The sequence below is a fragment of the Dermacentor silvarum genome, chromosome 1 (assembly GCF_013339745.2).
Source record: "Dermacentor silvarum isolate Dsil-2018 chromosome 1, BIME_Dsil_1.4, whole genome shotgun sequence".
Classification (NCBI taxonomy): Eukaryota; Metazoa; Arthropoda; class Arachnida; order Ixodida; family Ixodidae; genus Dermacentor; species Dermacentor silvarum.
Window position 1 is genome coordinate 221,155,840 of NC_051154.1, and position 17,357 is coordinate 221,173,196.

Sequence of the window (17,357 nt, forward strand, 5' to 3'; positions counted from 1 at the left end):
AGGGGTCCCACACCAGGGCGAAAATACAATAACAGGCGTCTATAGCACGTCACTGCGAGAGCACAGGCTCAAGCTGGGACCCGCCGCTAGGAAAAGTCCCGGCGGCTATACTACTTTCTCTGGCGATAACCAATGGGTCAACTCGCGAGAGCTCGGGCAAGCTTCGGCTTGGGCTTTCGGCAAGTGCGGCTCGGCGTGGCACGACCTCGCGTGAGCACTAGGCACCGCTCGTCGGCTAAGCGTCAGGAAAGGATCATTACAAAGTACGCGGTCCCCGCACAGGCAAAGGCACCGTGCGCGAGCTCAAGTCCTCGTCACAAAGGTATCGGCGAACGAGAGGAAAACATGTAAGTACCCTGCGCCAAACCCGGTGATAAGAGAGTCACGCTCAGTAACTAGCAGCCGACGCGGCTGCGTAGTGACGTCAGCACCCACCCCTCACCGCAAACCACCGCGTGCGGAGCGCCACCGCTGGAATCGGTTAGGAGCGCGGGCGGCCATAGGCGAGGAACGGCAGAACAGGTGAAGCCCGCGCAATGGCGCCGGCGCCTCCCTCAATCCCCACAACAGTTAGGTTACAGCACTGAAATAAATAGCAGCGCTGATTAGAAAATTTTAGACGCAGTATAGGTCGGAAAAGTACGAGCTGTCCGCTTATAGACTGTATTTTCACGGAAAAAAAAAGAAAAAAACAGTGCCGCAATACACCTTGTATGTCGTGTGTCCCAGCTAACGCTCGCCAAACTGTTTAAAGAAAAATTTTGTATTAAAAACACAGTGCAAGAAATGATTATAAGACCAACGGTGCTAGGTCTTCATAGGTATGACTACCGAAACCCGTCGGACTTGTGATCGTGTCTTGCATCACATTTTTAATATTTTTATTTATATAGCTTGGCTAAAGTTAGCTGGGACACCCTATATACATATAAAGATCTCAAGCTAGAGTTGTTATAACAATTCAGATTGATACAAGGTAAGTCCTCATATGATTCCTCTGCTTAGAGCCGTTACATACATCATGAAAGGGATCAGTCACTCAGGGGCAGGGCAACTCATGATAAAGAAGAATTGAAAATGAATTGTAGCATTACAAAATAAGGGTTGCGTGCGCTGTTGAAACTGGCGTTGTTTGCTACCTTTATATTTGCGTTACACGGAAACTTCCAGTTGCTGTCAAGCCCAAGGGCAATTGAGAGTTTCGGTGGATGTTCTATCAGCAGTTGCACGGAGTACTTCTAGTTCAATTCCGCCACGCTCTTCGATCGTGAGATTACACTTCGAGTACGCGTCGAGGAAAAATAAAATCAGCTTTTGTCTGCTTGCACTATTTGGTTCTGAGAACAAATGACGTTGACGTAGTGTTTTATACATAAGAGCTACCTTTTGCCCCACGTGTCTTTATTATAAGAATCAACTTGCGACATCTATCTCGCACCAATACTGGAGGCAGTCACAGATGACTTTTCACGACTGCGATCGCCGGTCTCAGTTGAAGCAAACTGCCGTTTTGATGTCGATTATAGTTGAAGCTGCCGGTGTGACGTGCACACTTTCCAGGGAGCCTTCAAACAGAAGGCAATAGAAATCTGCGAGCCCGAATTGCTCCCTCCTGCGAGGTTGCGCAAAAGCCCCCCATCGCGACTGCAAAAATTTGATCCCGATCGAAAGTGCCCCTGTGACTCCAGTATAACGCCTCTCAACTGCGATTGTTCTCAGCACCCGGTTGGCTAAACGGTCCCTGGAAAAGACCGTGCAACCGAGGTATTATTTCTGTGAAAATAGTGAATTGTTTTACAGGAAATAAATTGGCAGGAAATTGCAATCCTATTATTAGTGAGTATTATGGCAGGCCAGAGGCGTCTTTATGCGAGCATTCGATAAATACTTTATAGAAAACATAAGAGAGTATTTTTACTTGTTTAAGCTTTCTTTATTTTATTCAAATTGTGAAAGTTATGCATGCTACTTTTTTCCTTAATTACCGATCTAGGTGTAATATTGAGAAATCGACCTCGTATATTATGCGATGAGGATTAGTATATTGCCTCCGTCATTGAACTCTCTTTTCGTGTTGTGCGTTTATGGACCAAAAAGAATTTACAGCCGCTTTGCACACCGTGAAAAGACAGTGTGATTTTATTAAATAAACATTAAATTCTGGTGTTTTACGTGTCGTAACCAGGATATGATTATGAGGCACGCCGTATTGGTGTGATCCACTCTAATTTTGGCCACATGAGATATTTTAACCTGCACCCAATGCATTGTAGACGAGCGTCTTGCATTCCGTCCCCATCGGAATGCGGCAGGCGTAGTTTGCTTCAAACCCGCAAACTCGAGCTAAGCGGTGGAACGCCATAATCACTGGCCAACGCGACCGGTGGTGTGATGTTATGAGCTATTGGCAACAGTCTCTTTTCAGCTTGCTCTTTTTTTTTTTTTTTTGCTTTCTTGAGATCTCCTTCACAGATGTTATCTGGATGATTTGAGCTTCGTTGTATGATAGCTTTAACAGCGCTCGATTAAATCAAATTTCTTCGGAGGGAAATCTCCTTCATGACATTTTCTCACTGTGTACGACATTCGTGAGTCACGAATATAGAGTGGGGGAGCAGAAACTCGGTGTTTCATCACGGCGTATATCAACAATATTGAGGATGTCATCAAGTCCGTTAAGCCAGGTGACACCCACCAGTTATCTTTTAAGGACAACTATTATTTTATTTTGTTTCTTTGTGCTGAGACTTCTCAGCATGGTCGACGAAACCATTACACCTTTAACTGTGCTCCTTTTTTTCCATGCAGGGCGAGATGGTTTCGATTATTTTTTCGGTGAGTAAGCGTTCTCTATATCTATATGCTGGAGTACATTCTCCAGTTTCTTTCTATGAACCACATCGAATTGAAGCTTATGTCTTGACACTCGCTTGTCATAAACCTTCACAAATTTTGAAGGCAGCAACGCATGAACTCTTTCGATGAGGCGCCTTGCAGTGCCGAGCTCAGAGAGGAGACAGAGGCCGAGAAAAAAAATGTGCGACACTCCAAAACTTAAATGTCACCTAACGTCGCACTATAAATCATAATTAGTTGTTTATTTTTAATGGCACGGAAATCTTCGGAACATATATTAAGAAGCATCAAGAGCCAATCCTTCCAGAAACAGCAGTTCGAGTGATCTCCTGAACGCCAACAGTGTCGCAGGAAGTCGAGAGCGGAATTATTTTATACTGTTGGGTCGCTGCACTACCAAATACGCAACTGGAATTGAAAGTCATGGAGAATCGTATAGGAAGCTAAGAATCGACAATATATGAGTTGGGAATGTGTTATATTGAAAAAAGGTAGCGCGAACGGTGCAGGGACACAAAGAAAGGACAACGACACAAGCGTTTACTCACAACTAGTTTGAGATAAACAGAAAATGTATAAAATCTTAATAGGTAAAGAATTAAAGGTCACCGGCAGCTTAACAATGACTGGAAATTATTCAGGGAATACAAGTTTTCATAAACACCATTCAGTCATTCACATTCCACCGCAGGCTGCAGTGCATGCGGCTGTGATCCTAATTTTCATAACACAACCATCGAGGCTAGTCATTGTAATCAGACATAGTGTGAATTCATTTCACATAAAAAGAAATGGCGCAACATGTGTGAGCAAGACATCAGTTTCACTTTTTGGTACAGAGTTTGCGTTCCTAACAACTTGTCATGTTCTCTGAATAGTTTCCAATCATTGTTAAGCTACCACGTGGATCACGTGGTAGCTTAACAATGCTACCACGTGAATAAAAAGAAAAGAACTGGTTGTGAATATTACTCGTATGTATGTTCTTGGTATGTCCCGTTAGCGCTTGTACTTTCCTTTTTTCATTTTAGGAAGTGTTTATGGCAGGCCATATTTTAGTGCAGTTGTTTCTTTCCATTTAATAAATCAGATGATTCGCTCTGGATATTCTGTAAAATCAACCCGATTTCATTTAATGCGCCAATGAAGTATAAAAACAAGTACTCACTTTGGGAACTAGGTGACAAACACCGTCCACGTCCTGACACCCTCTAATGAATAACAAGACAGCTAAATCGCTTGTGTCACATGCTTGGAAGCCACACTCCGCACATCGCCGGAGGGGAACACAATGATAAACGTTTTATTGAAACTCATGACGGTGATTTTTAATGATACCGTGTGAGATTAAATAAGTAAAGCTTGTTTATCAAGAGTACTGCCGCAAGCGCGTTCATGTTTTCTCACTGTTGTGCTGTTCCTCTTTTTCTCTAGGAGAAAGTTGCGGAAGGTATTAAGGCGGCCTACCGCCAGTGCGTGCCACCCACCCCGTTGTGAGCAGCAGCATTCAGAAGGAAGCAAGACTGTTCTTGTGGGCTCGTGCAATGCAAGCCAAAATAAACGCGGAAGTGGAACGTATTCACGAGTCCTTGCGTCACTTATTTACTCATGAAAGCAACACAGTGTTCTTTACGCGGCCATTCAAAACTATAGAAAACACTCGTCGCACCGCATACGATGAGCTAGATGGAGAGCCTTTAAACGCTCTTTCAGAGTGCTCAACATATATCTCGTCCGCATTTCTTCAATATTGACTGTACCATCCGCTACCGTGCTTTCAAGTATACACCTACAAGCGTTGACTAAGCTGCATTCCTCAGGAAAGTCCGGCGCCGCCCCCCCCCTCCCTCCCAAGGACACACACACACACGCGCGCACACACACACACACACGCACACACACCACACACACGCACACACACGCACACACACACACAGCGCGCACACACGCGCACGCACACACACACACACACGCACACACACACACGCACAACGCACGACACGCGCACGCACGCACACACACGCGCGCGCACGCACACACACGCGCGCGCACGCACACACACGCGCGCGCACGCACACACACGCGCGCACGCACACACACGCGCACAAACACACACACACACACACACACACACCACACACACACACACACACACACACTACACACAACACACCACACCAAACACACACACACACACACAAACATCACCACCCACACACGCACCGCAACGCACGCACGCACGCCCGCAGAAATTAATAGCATCGCAAGCACGCACGACACGCACGCAGCACGCAACGACGCAAGGCACGCACAACGCACGCACGCACGCACGCACGCACGCAAGCACACGACGCTACGTCACGCACACACACACACACCCACGCACACGCAACGCACAAGCACCCGCAACGCACAAGCACACGCACACGCACACGCACACACACCACAACACAACACACAAAAAACACACACACACAACACCAGAAGAGAGGAGAGAGAGAGAGAGAGAGAGAGAGAAAAGAAAAGGAACCATCCTTTTTCCTTACTGGCGCTCAGGCTTCCCTCTCGGCATCAACTCGACTGCTATCACACTAGCCAGTGCACGAGTGCCAGCCGATCACGGAGCACACTTACAAGAAAAGTTCTGGGAATACGAACCATTTTATAATGTTTTATGGGATATATATGTTTGTCTCCGTGCAGCCTGCAGCGAAACAATTGGCGAATAATTATTAGGCTTAAATTTAAGCAGTTAAATTCTTGTGGTTTACGTGCCAAAACCGCCATCTGATTATGAAGCACGCCGTAGTGAGGTGACTCCGGACCCCTTGGTGTTATTTAACGTGATACCTATGTACCCGAGCGTTTTCGCATTTTGCCCCACAGCGGCCGGGAATGAACGCTCTACCTATATAGATCTCAGTAGCGCAACGCCATAACCACTAAGTTCCAGCGGCGGGTGATTATTAGGCTGCTTCAGCATACGCGAAAATTCAGTCTCCTCGTTCCAACTTAGCTATGTAGTTGCAACCCAGCTATGAGGGATGCATGATGGGGGTCTTTGGATTGATATTGACCACCTAGGGATCTTTACCGCACACCGATCGCTTGGTATACGAGCGTTGCATTCCATTCGACTGCGGTTGCGGCAGCCGAGAATTCAGCTCGCGATCTTGTGCTCAGCACCAGAACTCCGTACCTACCGCGGCGGGTGACACTTTTTCTGGCAAGATTCAGAAGTGCGCAGGTAACTGTGACCAAATAAAATAGGGTCGTCTAATGGATAGCCCTATCAATTAAAACCGCAAGTAGGCCGCGAAGCTTGTCTTAAAAAAAAAAAGAAATACATCGTCAAGGAACTAGAGCATTGCGTTTTAGAACCTTTTAGAAAATTAGGCTCGGTTGAATTAAAAAGGTAAATTCGTGTATTTTTTCTACAACAGGTTTCTGTGCTCGCTTTCATAGGGCTGAATGTGTAAAAACTATTCAAGATAAAAGTTGAAAAATTTCTTGTTGTCGTTCATTACAATGCCGCTCGGTATGAAGCTTTGAAGGTGGCCGATTTTAGCTTGTGGTCGTTCTTTGTGTCAGTTACGCATCATATGAAGCCCTTGAAGCTCTAGTGTTCTAAATGTTCATGGAGGTGGGATAGTACTGCGTAAAATGACCGCTTTTTTAAATAAAAAGGGTGAATGCCAGCAATCCGGAAAGAAACCTCAACATGCGTTTGGAAAATTAGACAAGTGACTCAGCGAGAACATGAAGCATAACATCGATTACAAGTGAATTGGGTAACACATCTCTGTGAGTATCAATACAATTTATCACTAATTGCTCATGTGCTGTGCACAAAGCACATCGTTGGCATAAGGATTCCTGTTGATCCCCATGATGCGTTTAATTCCCTCCTGTTCGCACCAAGAAGAATGCGCTGTTTCTACGGCTATAAATATAGAAGGCTGCCGCAAGGGGTCGGTCAGGCACTCTCAATTAGGAGCTGCAGCATTTGTACTCAGCAAAATCTAGTTGCGATTACATTCAAGACATCGCATTTGGCGTCGAAGGCAGCCACCGAACTTGCATTCCTGCGCACAGCCCTTCAATTCATCAATCAGGAAACGCCTCAGAAATGGTCCATCTTCTGCGATTCCAAGGCAGCAAAACAGAACTTAACTGTGCTAGGGACGAGAGACCGAAATAGAAGAAGACAGGACGAGCGCAGTGTGTCTCGTCCCTAGCGCAGTTTAAGTTCCCAAATATGTGTTACCAACTAGCCTCCCAACGCACTCTCCCAACGCACAGGGTTTACTCTTTATATTACGCCGGGGACCCCACGAACAACTTGTCGCGGATAGAAGATAAATGCCCATCGGGCATTTGAGAAAGGACATGACATCGTCTTTGAATGGTTTCCAAGTCACTGTGGTGTCGTTGGAAATGACCAAGCAGATGGAGCCGTTGGGTCTGCTCATGACCGTGTTTATTGAGATGCTATACCGATGTTAAGACGCAGCATGAAATCTCCGCACGCTTGCTCGGGAGCTTAGGCTGGCTCAATGGAATTCAGCAGGCTTTATAAACCAGGGCCCTTGTTCCCTGGATTCTCATACGAACCTCTGCATTCCGCACAGCTTACCACAAAGGAAGGTAACTCTCATTTTGCCCTATGGCTTGGAGTAGTCTTCACTAATGCCTACTCCTATCTCATCGGAATGGCCACAAGTCCACAATGTGAAGTTTGTGGGTGCAAAGAGACGATAGTGCACCTTCTCTGCAATTGTCGTCGTTTCAGTGCACAAAGAAAGTTCCTCAGCACCCCGCTCGACAAGATTGACCACCATCCCCTTACGGAAGCCACAATTCTTGGACCCTTGTCTCAGCCACCGTCGGTCCGAACTGCTTTAAAATCAGCCAGTGTGCTTTTTAAAATAAACGGGATTGATCGAAAAACTATAGTATGTGCGAACTGATGGTTTGTTTTTATTTATCTTCCCTTGTTTTCTCATCTTGTATGCCCTTACCCCATCCCCCTGTGCTGAGTAGCCAACCATGCAGGTACCTAATCTGGTCAACCCTTCTTCGCTTCACCTGCTGCTTTTCTCTCTCCCTCTACCGCGATAAAAGCGTGGTTCTATCCATTAGTGGAATACCGCATGCGATTTCTTTTCTGCAGATACCTTCAGACTTCTTTGGTGGCATTTAGAAGCTCCCCGAGCTCACTTTTTTATTTTAGTGTGCAGAAAAAAGAAAAAAAAAACCAAAGAAAAACGTGCGCGAAATAATGAAAAAGTTTTGCAGCAAATATTATATCAGTTCATGGAATAGAGTTTCATGCTGACCTGCAACATGAAGCGTGTAGCTTTTTTGCTAGTTCAGACTGCATTCGGCAAGAGCGTATACCCCCCAAAAGCTACGGTATTATGTATTCACCGTGTTATAGAGCTAACCTGAAGGAATACATAGAGTCTTGGAGTTAGCTCCGGCATGTGTGATCGTCAGCAGGAGCCTGAAACTCAGCTATTATGTCTTAGTTCCTGCGTCAAACGTGCTTGTTCACCTAAATCAAACGCATGGGTGCATACCCAGATTACTGATAAGCATTAATTAAGACATGTTTGCGTGGCTGGACAGCGTTAGCTGGAATGCCGATGCAGAACAAAGGTATTGCTTATGCGAGAACTTCCATGCCAAAGAGAAGTACTCAATATCCACCAGGAGAACTCAACGAAAGGTAATAGAGTCAGTCATACAGTATATGATAAATCAATAGGAGCAGGCAAAGATGATGGAAAAAAATTCAATGTTGACAAAAGTTACACCACACAGTATTGAGAAACACACGTATGTCCGTATGAACAGTCTCCTAGTAAGGTACATACACTGGTATAGTGCATATTAGGTTACTCATAACCCATAGCTATGGGGCGTAGTTTTAGGAATTCCTTAGCTTATATATAAGACAATGATTGAGGATGTCGGCAACGTATCAAAAGAATACATCCCATAAAATGCGCGAGTTGTTCGCTTACTTTGTGCATAAACGAAATTCAACAAACCGCTGTAATTCTTGCTACATGGCAGGGATCTTACGTTTCACATTTCGAAATAAATACCTGAGATGATTTCGTGTATGATATCTATCAAGAGTTGATATCTATCGTGCATGATATCTATCAAGAGTATCTAGCATCGTTGTATTTGTCGTAACTATCATATCGATGTTAACTGCGTTATGTTATTACCCATGTGTACCTCCCCTACGCAATGCCGTACGGCGATGTAGGTGAAGTGTAAATAAATAAATAAAGAGTTGCTCCTTAGGTATAGGACGTGAGACAGCTTCACAATGGTGTGACCGGCGTCTAAGTGGTACGCAGTCGCTTGTTCAATAGAATGTATATTCTTATGCGAAAAGTAGTTGGTATTTTGAGGAAACCTCGTGCCATAAATATTTCAACCATAGTTTATGACTACCATAAAATTTTATGCCCCATTGAAGGAAGGTTTTCCAGCCTGTCTAACCTGTGGAAGTGAGTGCCACGTAATCCCGAGGCATTCCCTTTGGCTATAGAAGTAATAACTTCACTGTTAAAAGCAAGTATTCTACGAGTTTATTTCGCTGATAGCTCTGTTTATTTTGTAGTAACCTTTTGTAGAATTAGAGGCATTAGTTGCGCTCGGCGCACAGAAATTCTACGCATGCATAGCTTCACAAAATGCCCATTTTACAAGCCAATATGTCTTGACTGAGGTCTCAATTGAGCTCAATTCACGTCGGTACCCAAGGAGCCAAACTGAAAACACTTGCGTACAGTATAACAGTAACAAAGGGTTATAAATAAACATGCAGCAGGCACCGCGTGAGTTAAAAGACGACTGCTTTCAAACAATGTTAGCAACGGCCGTGCCTTCGTGAGGGCCTTGACAAAGAAAGGCCTCCTTGTCGAGAGGTTGGCTATACCGGCTAGGGCTTCCCTTTTTCGCCCACTATTCCCAAATTCGTCTCCGCTTCCCCGTGAACCACTTGTCCCTATGGATTTTCGAACTTCTTTAGCAATAATACAGAGCCTGCGACCAAATTAACAGGTCGACCTTGGTCCCCCTGCACTCCGTGAGCTGTGCCAAGTGGAAGTGGAGGTGGAAGTGCATCTTGAATGACTTGCTCCGGTGTACCGAAGACAAGAAATTAGCGCAAGATGGAAGCAATGTCAGTGTCATGGGGGACGTCCACATACCAGAGAAGATTATGCGTCTTCTGCAGAAAGAACCTAAATTCGGTGTCCAACCTGATGTTCCCGCGCATGATCTCATTGCTATGAATCCAAAAATGGCCGATAAGGCTACAGATGATAATCGGGACCGCTGCCTTCTTGAAGGTGTTGACTGCCTGCGAAAGTTTGCTGCTAAAACCACGGACTCGCAGCATAGTATTTTGTTGAACAACGTAGTATCTTTTTTCAAGCGCAACAACCTGATGCTTACGCAAGCTGATAAAGAGGGGGGGGGGGGGGGGGGTTCGCCGTTTTACCCAAGGGACTTTACAATGAAAAAGTGTTGGCGGCGGTTAATAAGAACTTTGTCCCCATGAAGAAATGTGAAGTGCGCGTTAAAACCAAGTTTGTCCAGTTTTGTAAGCAGTTAGACCTCGGCAGGCTTGCCAGGGTCATTTCCAACAGCAGGGGAAACAGCTTGAGGGTTTTTTTCACAACCAAGACACATAAGCCCGAAGTTCCGTTTAGGACTATTGTTAGTGAAGAGGGATCGTGGCAGAAGTGTGTCAGCCAGTTTTTGTTAAAGAAACTCAAGACGCTTGTTGTGAACGACCCATTTCTGGTCAAAAATTCAGCCGCAGTAGCACAGTTTCTAGAGGGAAATGATCATGTTGGTTTTGGTTTTTCTGTTGACGTGCAGGACTTGTTTTATTCTGTCCCGCAGAATCAACTGTTAGCGTGTGTCAAAGAGTGCATTGAAGCTAACGGCGACGTATCCTTCCAGAACACCGCCGGCGTGTCCGTTGATAATTTTCTGTCTTTATTGCAGTTTTACTTGAATTCTACTTTTATTGTATTTGACGATCATCCTTTTTTGCAGCGTGATGGCATCTGCATAGGGTCTTGCGTAGCCCCTATTCTTTGTGACATTTTCTGGCCAAGCTGGACGACACACTAGAACAGGTGTTTAATGGGGGGGCCGGTTTTAAAAACTTTTAGGTATGTTGACGATTTTTTAGTGCTTTTAAAAAAGCAGCCTGCTTCCACCTACTCATCTACTGTAGGTGAAGTTTTACCTTTTTTTAGCAAACATGGACGTGGGTTGTGTTTCACCCATGAACTTCCGGACTCTTCAATTTTACAGTTCTTAGACCGTAAAATCACGTTCTGTGATGGACACGTTTGCTGGGGATACTATCCACGGGCTAAGAAGGAGCTTCTGCCCTATGACTCGGCACATTCCAAGACAATTAAGAGAGGAATAGCGGTGATGTGTATGGAATCGGCTCTCCAGAAATCGTGCCCACATCAGATGACGCCCAGTTTTAACAATCAGGTAAGCCGTCTTTTGGCTGCAGGGTTTCCCGTCTCGGTCTTGACTGCTGTTTCTGAAACTCTCCTTCAAAAATTCAAGCGTGGAACGGGAAGTACAACGGCGGAGGATCACCGGAAGGCACATAGACCTGAGGTGGTCCCCTACATCCATAAACTCTCCCACAATCTGAAGAAGGTGGCAAGTAGGCACGGCGTGCCAATTTGTTTTTCTGCCCCTAACAAGCTGGGAAAGTTGTGCCCACGTATCTGCAACACCAGTAAACGTGGATGCCAGAAGAACCACCAACCGCCGTTCGTTAAATGTTCCACTGGAGTGGTGTATTGCATTCCCATGTCTTGTGGGATGTTTTACGTCGGCGAAACTGGTCGCTGTGTCAATGACCGTTTAGGGGAACACGCTCTAAAACTGAAAAAACGAGATGACAAATACGCACATATAGTTGCGCACGTTAGCAAGTGCAGTGATTGTGTGGCCCGGTTAAAGGATACGACGATTCTAGGAAAGAGTAGTGACAAGACAGCGTGCATCAGTTTGGAAGCCTACCACATCAGGAAGTTCGGTAGCAAGTGCTTCAGAACCCCTTCCCTTGCTCTCTTTGACGCTGAATTTTATCTTCTGGATGCGGCTATCGGGGGTTCAGATTAGAAAGAAAAATAATTGTTTGCGTCTTGTTGCACTTGGTTGGCTGTATTGCGCTTGCGTTGTTGGCACGATGTTACCCTTGTTATGTTTCCCCCTTTCCCTTGCTTCACTCTGGCATATATAAGGTGCGCTATCCTTCACAATAAAACCAGTTGTTAGTCAGCGCCTGTGTGTCCGTGTCTCCCTTCTTGTGGTCGTCTGTTTGCGCTGTTACCCAAAGTTTCAAGATGTACCAACTCGCCCAAATAGAAGTATTGACACAGGTACGAAGATGAGACAAATCCATGTACTACCCATCATTCCCACGGTGGCTGAACGAGCGCCAGAGTTCCCTCTAGTAATTATTGTAGGTAACTCTATGAGTCGAACGAGTCCGTACCTGGCTTGGCAAAGGCGATATTCACGACCGAAAGCATCAGCGTGGGTGACAGGGTTCTTCACACATTGCCAAGTACCGCACCTTAATTGACAAATTCATGATCCTCATCATCATCATCATCTTCATCATCATCATCATCAGCCTATATTTTATGTCCACTGCAGGACGAAGGCCTCTCCCTGCGATCTCCAATTACCCCTGTCTTGCGCTAGCGTATTCCAACTTGCGCCTGCAAATTTCCTAACTTCATCATCCCATCTCTCTGCCGATCCAAGCATAGTGCAGGATGTAGAAGTGTTAGGTAAGGTTAAGTGCAGTGACCATAGGTTAGTGAGGTCTAGGATTTCTCTCAATTTGAAGAGAGAGAGAGAGAGAGTGAAATTAGTCAAGAGGAAACAGGCCAACCTAGAGGCAGTAAGGGTAAAAGCAGACCAATTCAGGCTGGTGCTTGCAAACAAATATGCAGCTTTAGAAAAGGAAGATAAAGACAACATAGAGGTAATGAATGAAACCGTAACTAGGTTGATCTCGGAAGCAGCAATTGAAGTGGGAGGTAGGGCACCAAGGCAACCAGTAGGTAAGCTCTCCCAAGAAAGAAAGGACCTAATAAAGAAACGACAGAACATGAAAATGTCCAAATCAAGAGATCAGATAGAATTCGCGGAACTGTCAAAACTAATCAACAAGAAAAAAGTAAGGGATATTCGAAATTATAACGTGGGAAAGATTGAGGAAGCCGTAAAATATGGACGCAGCATTAAATCAGTAAGAAGAAAGCTTGGCATAGGACAAGGCAAGATGTATGCACTGAAAGATAAGCATGGTAATATCATCAGCAATTTCGATGACATAGTACTGACCTCTACAGTGCCCAAAACAGCCAAGCTACTTTCATTTAAAATAGTGATGAACCGGATAGAGAGGCTCCTTCTATAACTAGCGCTGAAGTTAGAAGGGCCTTGAAAGACATGACCAGGGGAAAAGCTGCTGGAGAAGATGGAATAACAGTAGATTTAATCAAAGATGGAGGAGATATCATGCTTGAAAAGCTTGCGGCCCTTTATACGCAATGCCTCACAACTTCATGTGTACCAGAGAGCTGGAAGAACGCCAACATTATACTAATCCATAAGAAGGGAGACGTTAAAGAACTGAAGAATTATAGACCCATTAGCTTGCTTTCAGTATTGTATAAAATATTCACCAAGATAATTTCCAATAGAATCAGGACAACACTTGACTTCAGCCAACCAAGAGAACAGGTTGGCTTCAGGAAGGAATATTCTACGATGGATCATATCCATGTCATAAATCAGGTAATCGAGAAATCTGCGGAGTACAATCAACCTCTCTACATGGCTTTCATAGATTATGAAAAGGGATTTGATTCAGTAGAGATACCAGCAGTCATTGAGGCATTGCGTAATCAAGGAGTAAAGGAGGCATACGTGAATATCTTAGCAGACATCTACAAGGATTCCACAGCTACCTTGGTTCTCCACAAGAAAAGTAGAAAGTTACCTATCAAGAAAGGGGTCAGGCAAGGAGACACAATCTCTCCAATGCTATTCACTGCATGCTTAGAAGAAGTATTCAAGCTCTCAGACTGGGAAGGCTTAGGAGTGAGGATCAACGTCGAATATCTCAGCAACCTTCGGTTTGCAGATGACATTGTCCTATTCAGCAACAATGGAGACGAATTACAACAAATGATTGATGACCTTAATCGAGAAAGTGTAAGAATTGGGTTGAAGATGAATATGCAGAAGACAAAGATAATGTTCAATAGCCTGGCAAGGGAACAAGAATTCAGGATCGCCAGTCAGCCTCTAGAATCTGTAAAGGAGTACGTTTATCTAGGTCAATTACTCACAGGGGACCCAGATCACGAGAAAGAAATTTACAGACGAATAAAATTGGGTTGGAGTGCATACGGCAGGCATTACCAAATCCGGACTGGGAGCTTACCACTGTCGTTGAAAAGAAAAGTGTACAATCATTGCATTCTACCGGTGCTAACATATGGGGCTGAAACTTGGAGGCTAACAAAGAAGCTCGAGAACAAGTTAAGGACCGCACAAAGAGCGATGGAACAAAAAATCTTAGGACTAACGTTAAGAGACGGGAAGAGAGCGGTGTGGATCAGAGAACAAACGGGGATAGCCGATATTCTAGTTGACATTAAGCGGAAGAAATGGAGCTGGGCAGGCCATGTAATGCGTAGGATGGATAACCGGTGGACCATTAGGGTTACAGAATGGATACCAAGAGAAGGGAAGCGCAGTCGAGGTGGGCAGAAAACCAGATGGGATTGACAAATTCACCCACTTGTAAAAGCACTATAGTTACAAGAAGCATGCCATCGTACTACAGACCACATGATGCAGAGCTGCCGCAGGGCCCTTCGCATAGATGCTGTTCGTAGTGACTGAGTTAAGGGAATGAAACAGTCATTGGAGTCTGTGTTTCTTCTTCTCTTTTTTTCTGTTTGGATACGAACACACTGTTTTGTAACATTCGGCTGACGTACGGGTGTGTCCTCTTAGTCCACGAGCACGTACGGCCGTCATCCGCCTCTATGCTTCCCCCATCCTGTGTCAAATGTGCCTACACAACTTTTGCAATAGGCGTTCTCCGTCGCACGAGTAGGAAAAGGAAACAGCGCGTGGAAATCAAGCTGCTGCCACACATGTTCTGTTGTGAAGGCTCAACAAGTTTTGTGATGTAACGATACTTCCTTACTATAAATCGGATGAGGCATCCTCATTTCGACACGCTGGTGTCGCATTAGCAGAGCTCACATTACCTCATATACTAAGCTTGCTAAATCTCTCGCAAACCTTTCAAGCTTCGGATGCGTTATTTGATAACATATCCTCTTTCGAATGGCCTTATACCAGTTCTTGCATACTGAAGTGATGTAAAATAAGCTATAACGAAAATACCACAAGCACCTCCCCTTTCAGATGAACCTTTGGCATCTTGCACCGTATCATGTGTCATTGTTATCGGACGAAGAAAAAAGAAAAGCGGCCGTGGCCTAGTACTTTGGCGCCCGCCTCGGTTGCAGTTGATTCTGAGTTCAATTCCCACTTCCACCGGGCCCCCACAGATTCATTCAATATGGGCAGAAGCGTACCTCGGTCTGGAGCTTGGCTTTCTTCAGAGGTTATACGCTTGGGAAAGATGCCTGCGCCCGTAAAATCCCGTCTAAACCCTTATGAACACAGAAAATAGGAGGTTAGGGCCGCTCCCAAGGTGGCCACTTGCCATGTGGCGTCCTAACGCACCGATTACCGTAAAATGTGGATACATAGCCCACCTAAAATTGAGAGAAACTCGAGTGAAAATATGAAGTAGGCTAACTTTCGGTGTGCAGTAAAAGGTGTGCAGGTGGATTATCTTTCGGGTGTGGGGCCTCTCGGGATTTGACGGTAGGTGGAGACGTTCTCGCGTTGCGGACAAACCCCTATCCAAGCTTTGAGGTCCCATAAAGACCGAGCACTTGACCGGGAGCGTGTTTGTACCTATTTCTACTGGTAGGTACCCGGCGGCAGCTCTAGCCTGCCTCCCGCAGCTCGCTGCGGATGCGCTTCAACAAGGCTGTCTGTGGTTGGACAAGGCGTGCCCAGAGACCAGCACATTACCTTTAGGGGTACATATTAGTGTGACGTGGAAACAAAGAGTCAGTAGGAAGGAGTAGGAATGAACATTGTGAAGGCTAAACTCTACTCTCTCCTACCCAGTCTTTTGTTTCCACGTCACGCTAATGTGTACCCGCTAAGACTTCAACCAAGTCGCCCAGCACTTGGCCGGGGAGGCATCTCTACCCATTAGACAAACCGGTGGGTTTCCAGCAGCTCCAGCTTACGAGGAGGACGATCTACCACTAGACCATCGCTGCGTTGTAACACACACACACACACACACACACACACACACACACACACACACACACACACACACACACACACACACACACACACACACACACACACACCACACACACACACACACACACACACACACACACACACACACACACACACACACACACACACACCACACACACACACACACACACACCACACACACACACACACACACACACACACACACACACACACACACACACACACACACACACACACACACACACACACACACACACACCACACACACACACACACACACCACACACACACACACACACACACACACACACACACACACACACACACACACACACACACACACACACCACACACACACACACACACACACACACACACACACACACACACACACACACACACACACACACACACACACACACACACACAGACACACACACACACACACACACACACACACACACACACACACGCACGCACACGCGCACACACGCACACACGCGTACACACACACACACACGCACACGCACACGCGCACGCACACGCACACGCACACGCGCACGCGCACGCGCACGCGCACGCACACACACACACACACACACACACACACACACACACACGCACATATATATATATATATATATATATATATATATATCCCCACAAAGCCCGAATGCTATTCCACATCAACGAAAATTACAACAGCTTACTCACAATTATTTACGGCTATAGGGGGGTATATTGATACAAAGAAAACAATGAAACAAGAATTGTCTACACATTAATTAGTACAGTAATTAATTACTTAGTAAGTGATTTGCTGAACTATCCACAACTGAGAACTCCCTCCGGTATATCAAAAACACTTGTATGGGCCCTTCATAGGGTTTCAAAGTATACATTGGGCTTTGAGGGGATATGTATATATATATATATATATATATATATATGCTTGGAACCACTGTACAGAAATGCCACAAAAAGCTGAGGAATTCATACAAGATGCCCAACTGACATCA

The 17,357-nt window shown here is 45.4% G+C and overlaps 2 protein-coding genes across 4 annotated transcripts in view; both read left to right on the forward strand.

Annotated features, from left to right (window-relative positions):
• Window positions 1–4,434, forward strand: part of LOC119436787 (uncharacterized) — a 23,702-nt gene extending 19,268 nt beyond the window's left edge. Inside the window, exons 4-5 of one of the 3 annotated variants that reach the window (XM_049659987.1) lie at window positions 2,809–2,835; window positions 4,291–4,434. In XM_049659987.1, coding sequence (XP_049515944.1) covers window positions 2,809–2,835; window positions 4,291–4,353 — 90 coding nt within the window. In that variant the 3' untranslated portion in view covers window positions 4,354–4,434. Of the gene's footprint in view, window positions 1–2,808; window positions 2,836–2,958; window positions 3,001–4,290 lie in introns of those variants that run through there. The other 2 variants (XM_037703776.2, XM_049659986.1) reach the window with 2 other exon arrangements.
• The window catches only part of LOC119436783 (uncharacterized), a 147,216-nt gene that overhangs the window by 95,385 nt on the left and 34,474 nt on the right, over window positions 1–17,357 (forward strand). The gene's annotated exons all lie outside the window — the stretch shown is intronic.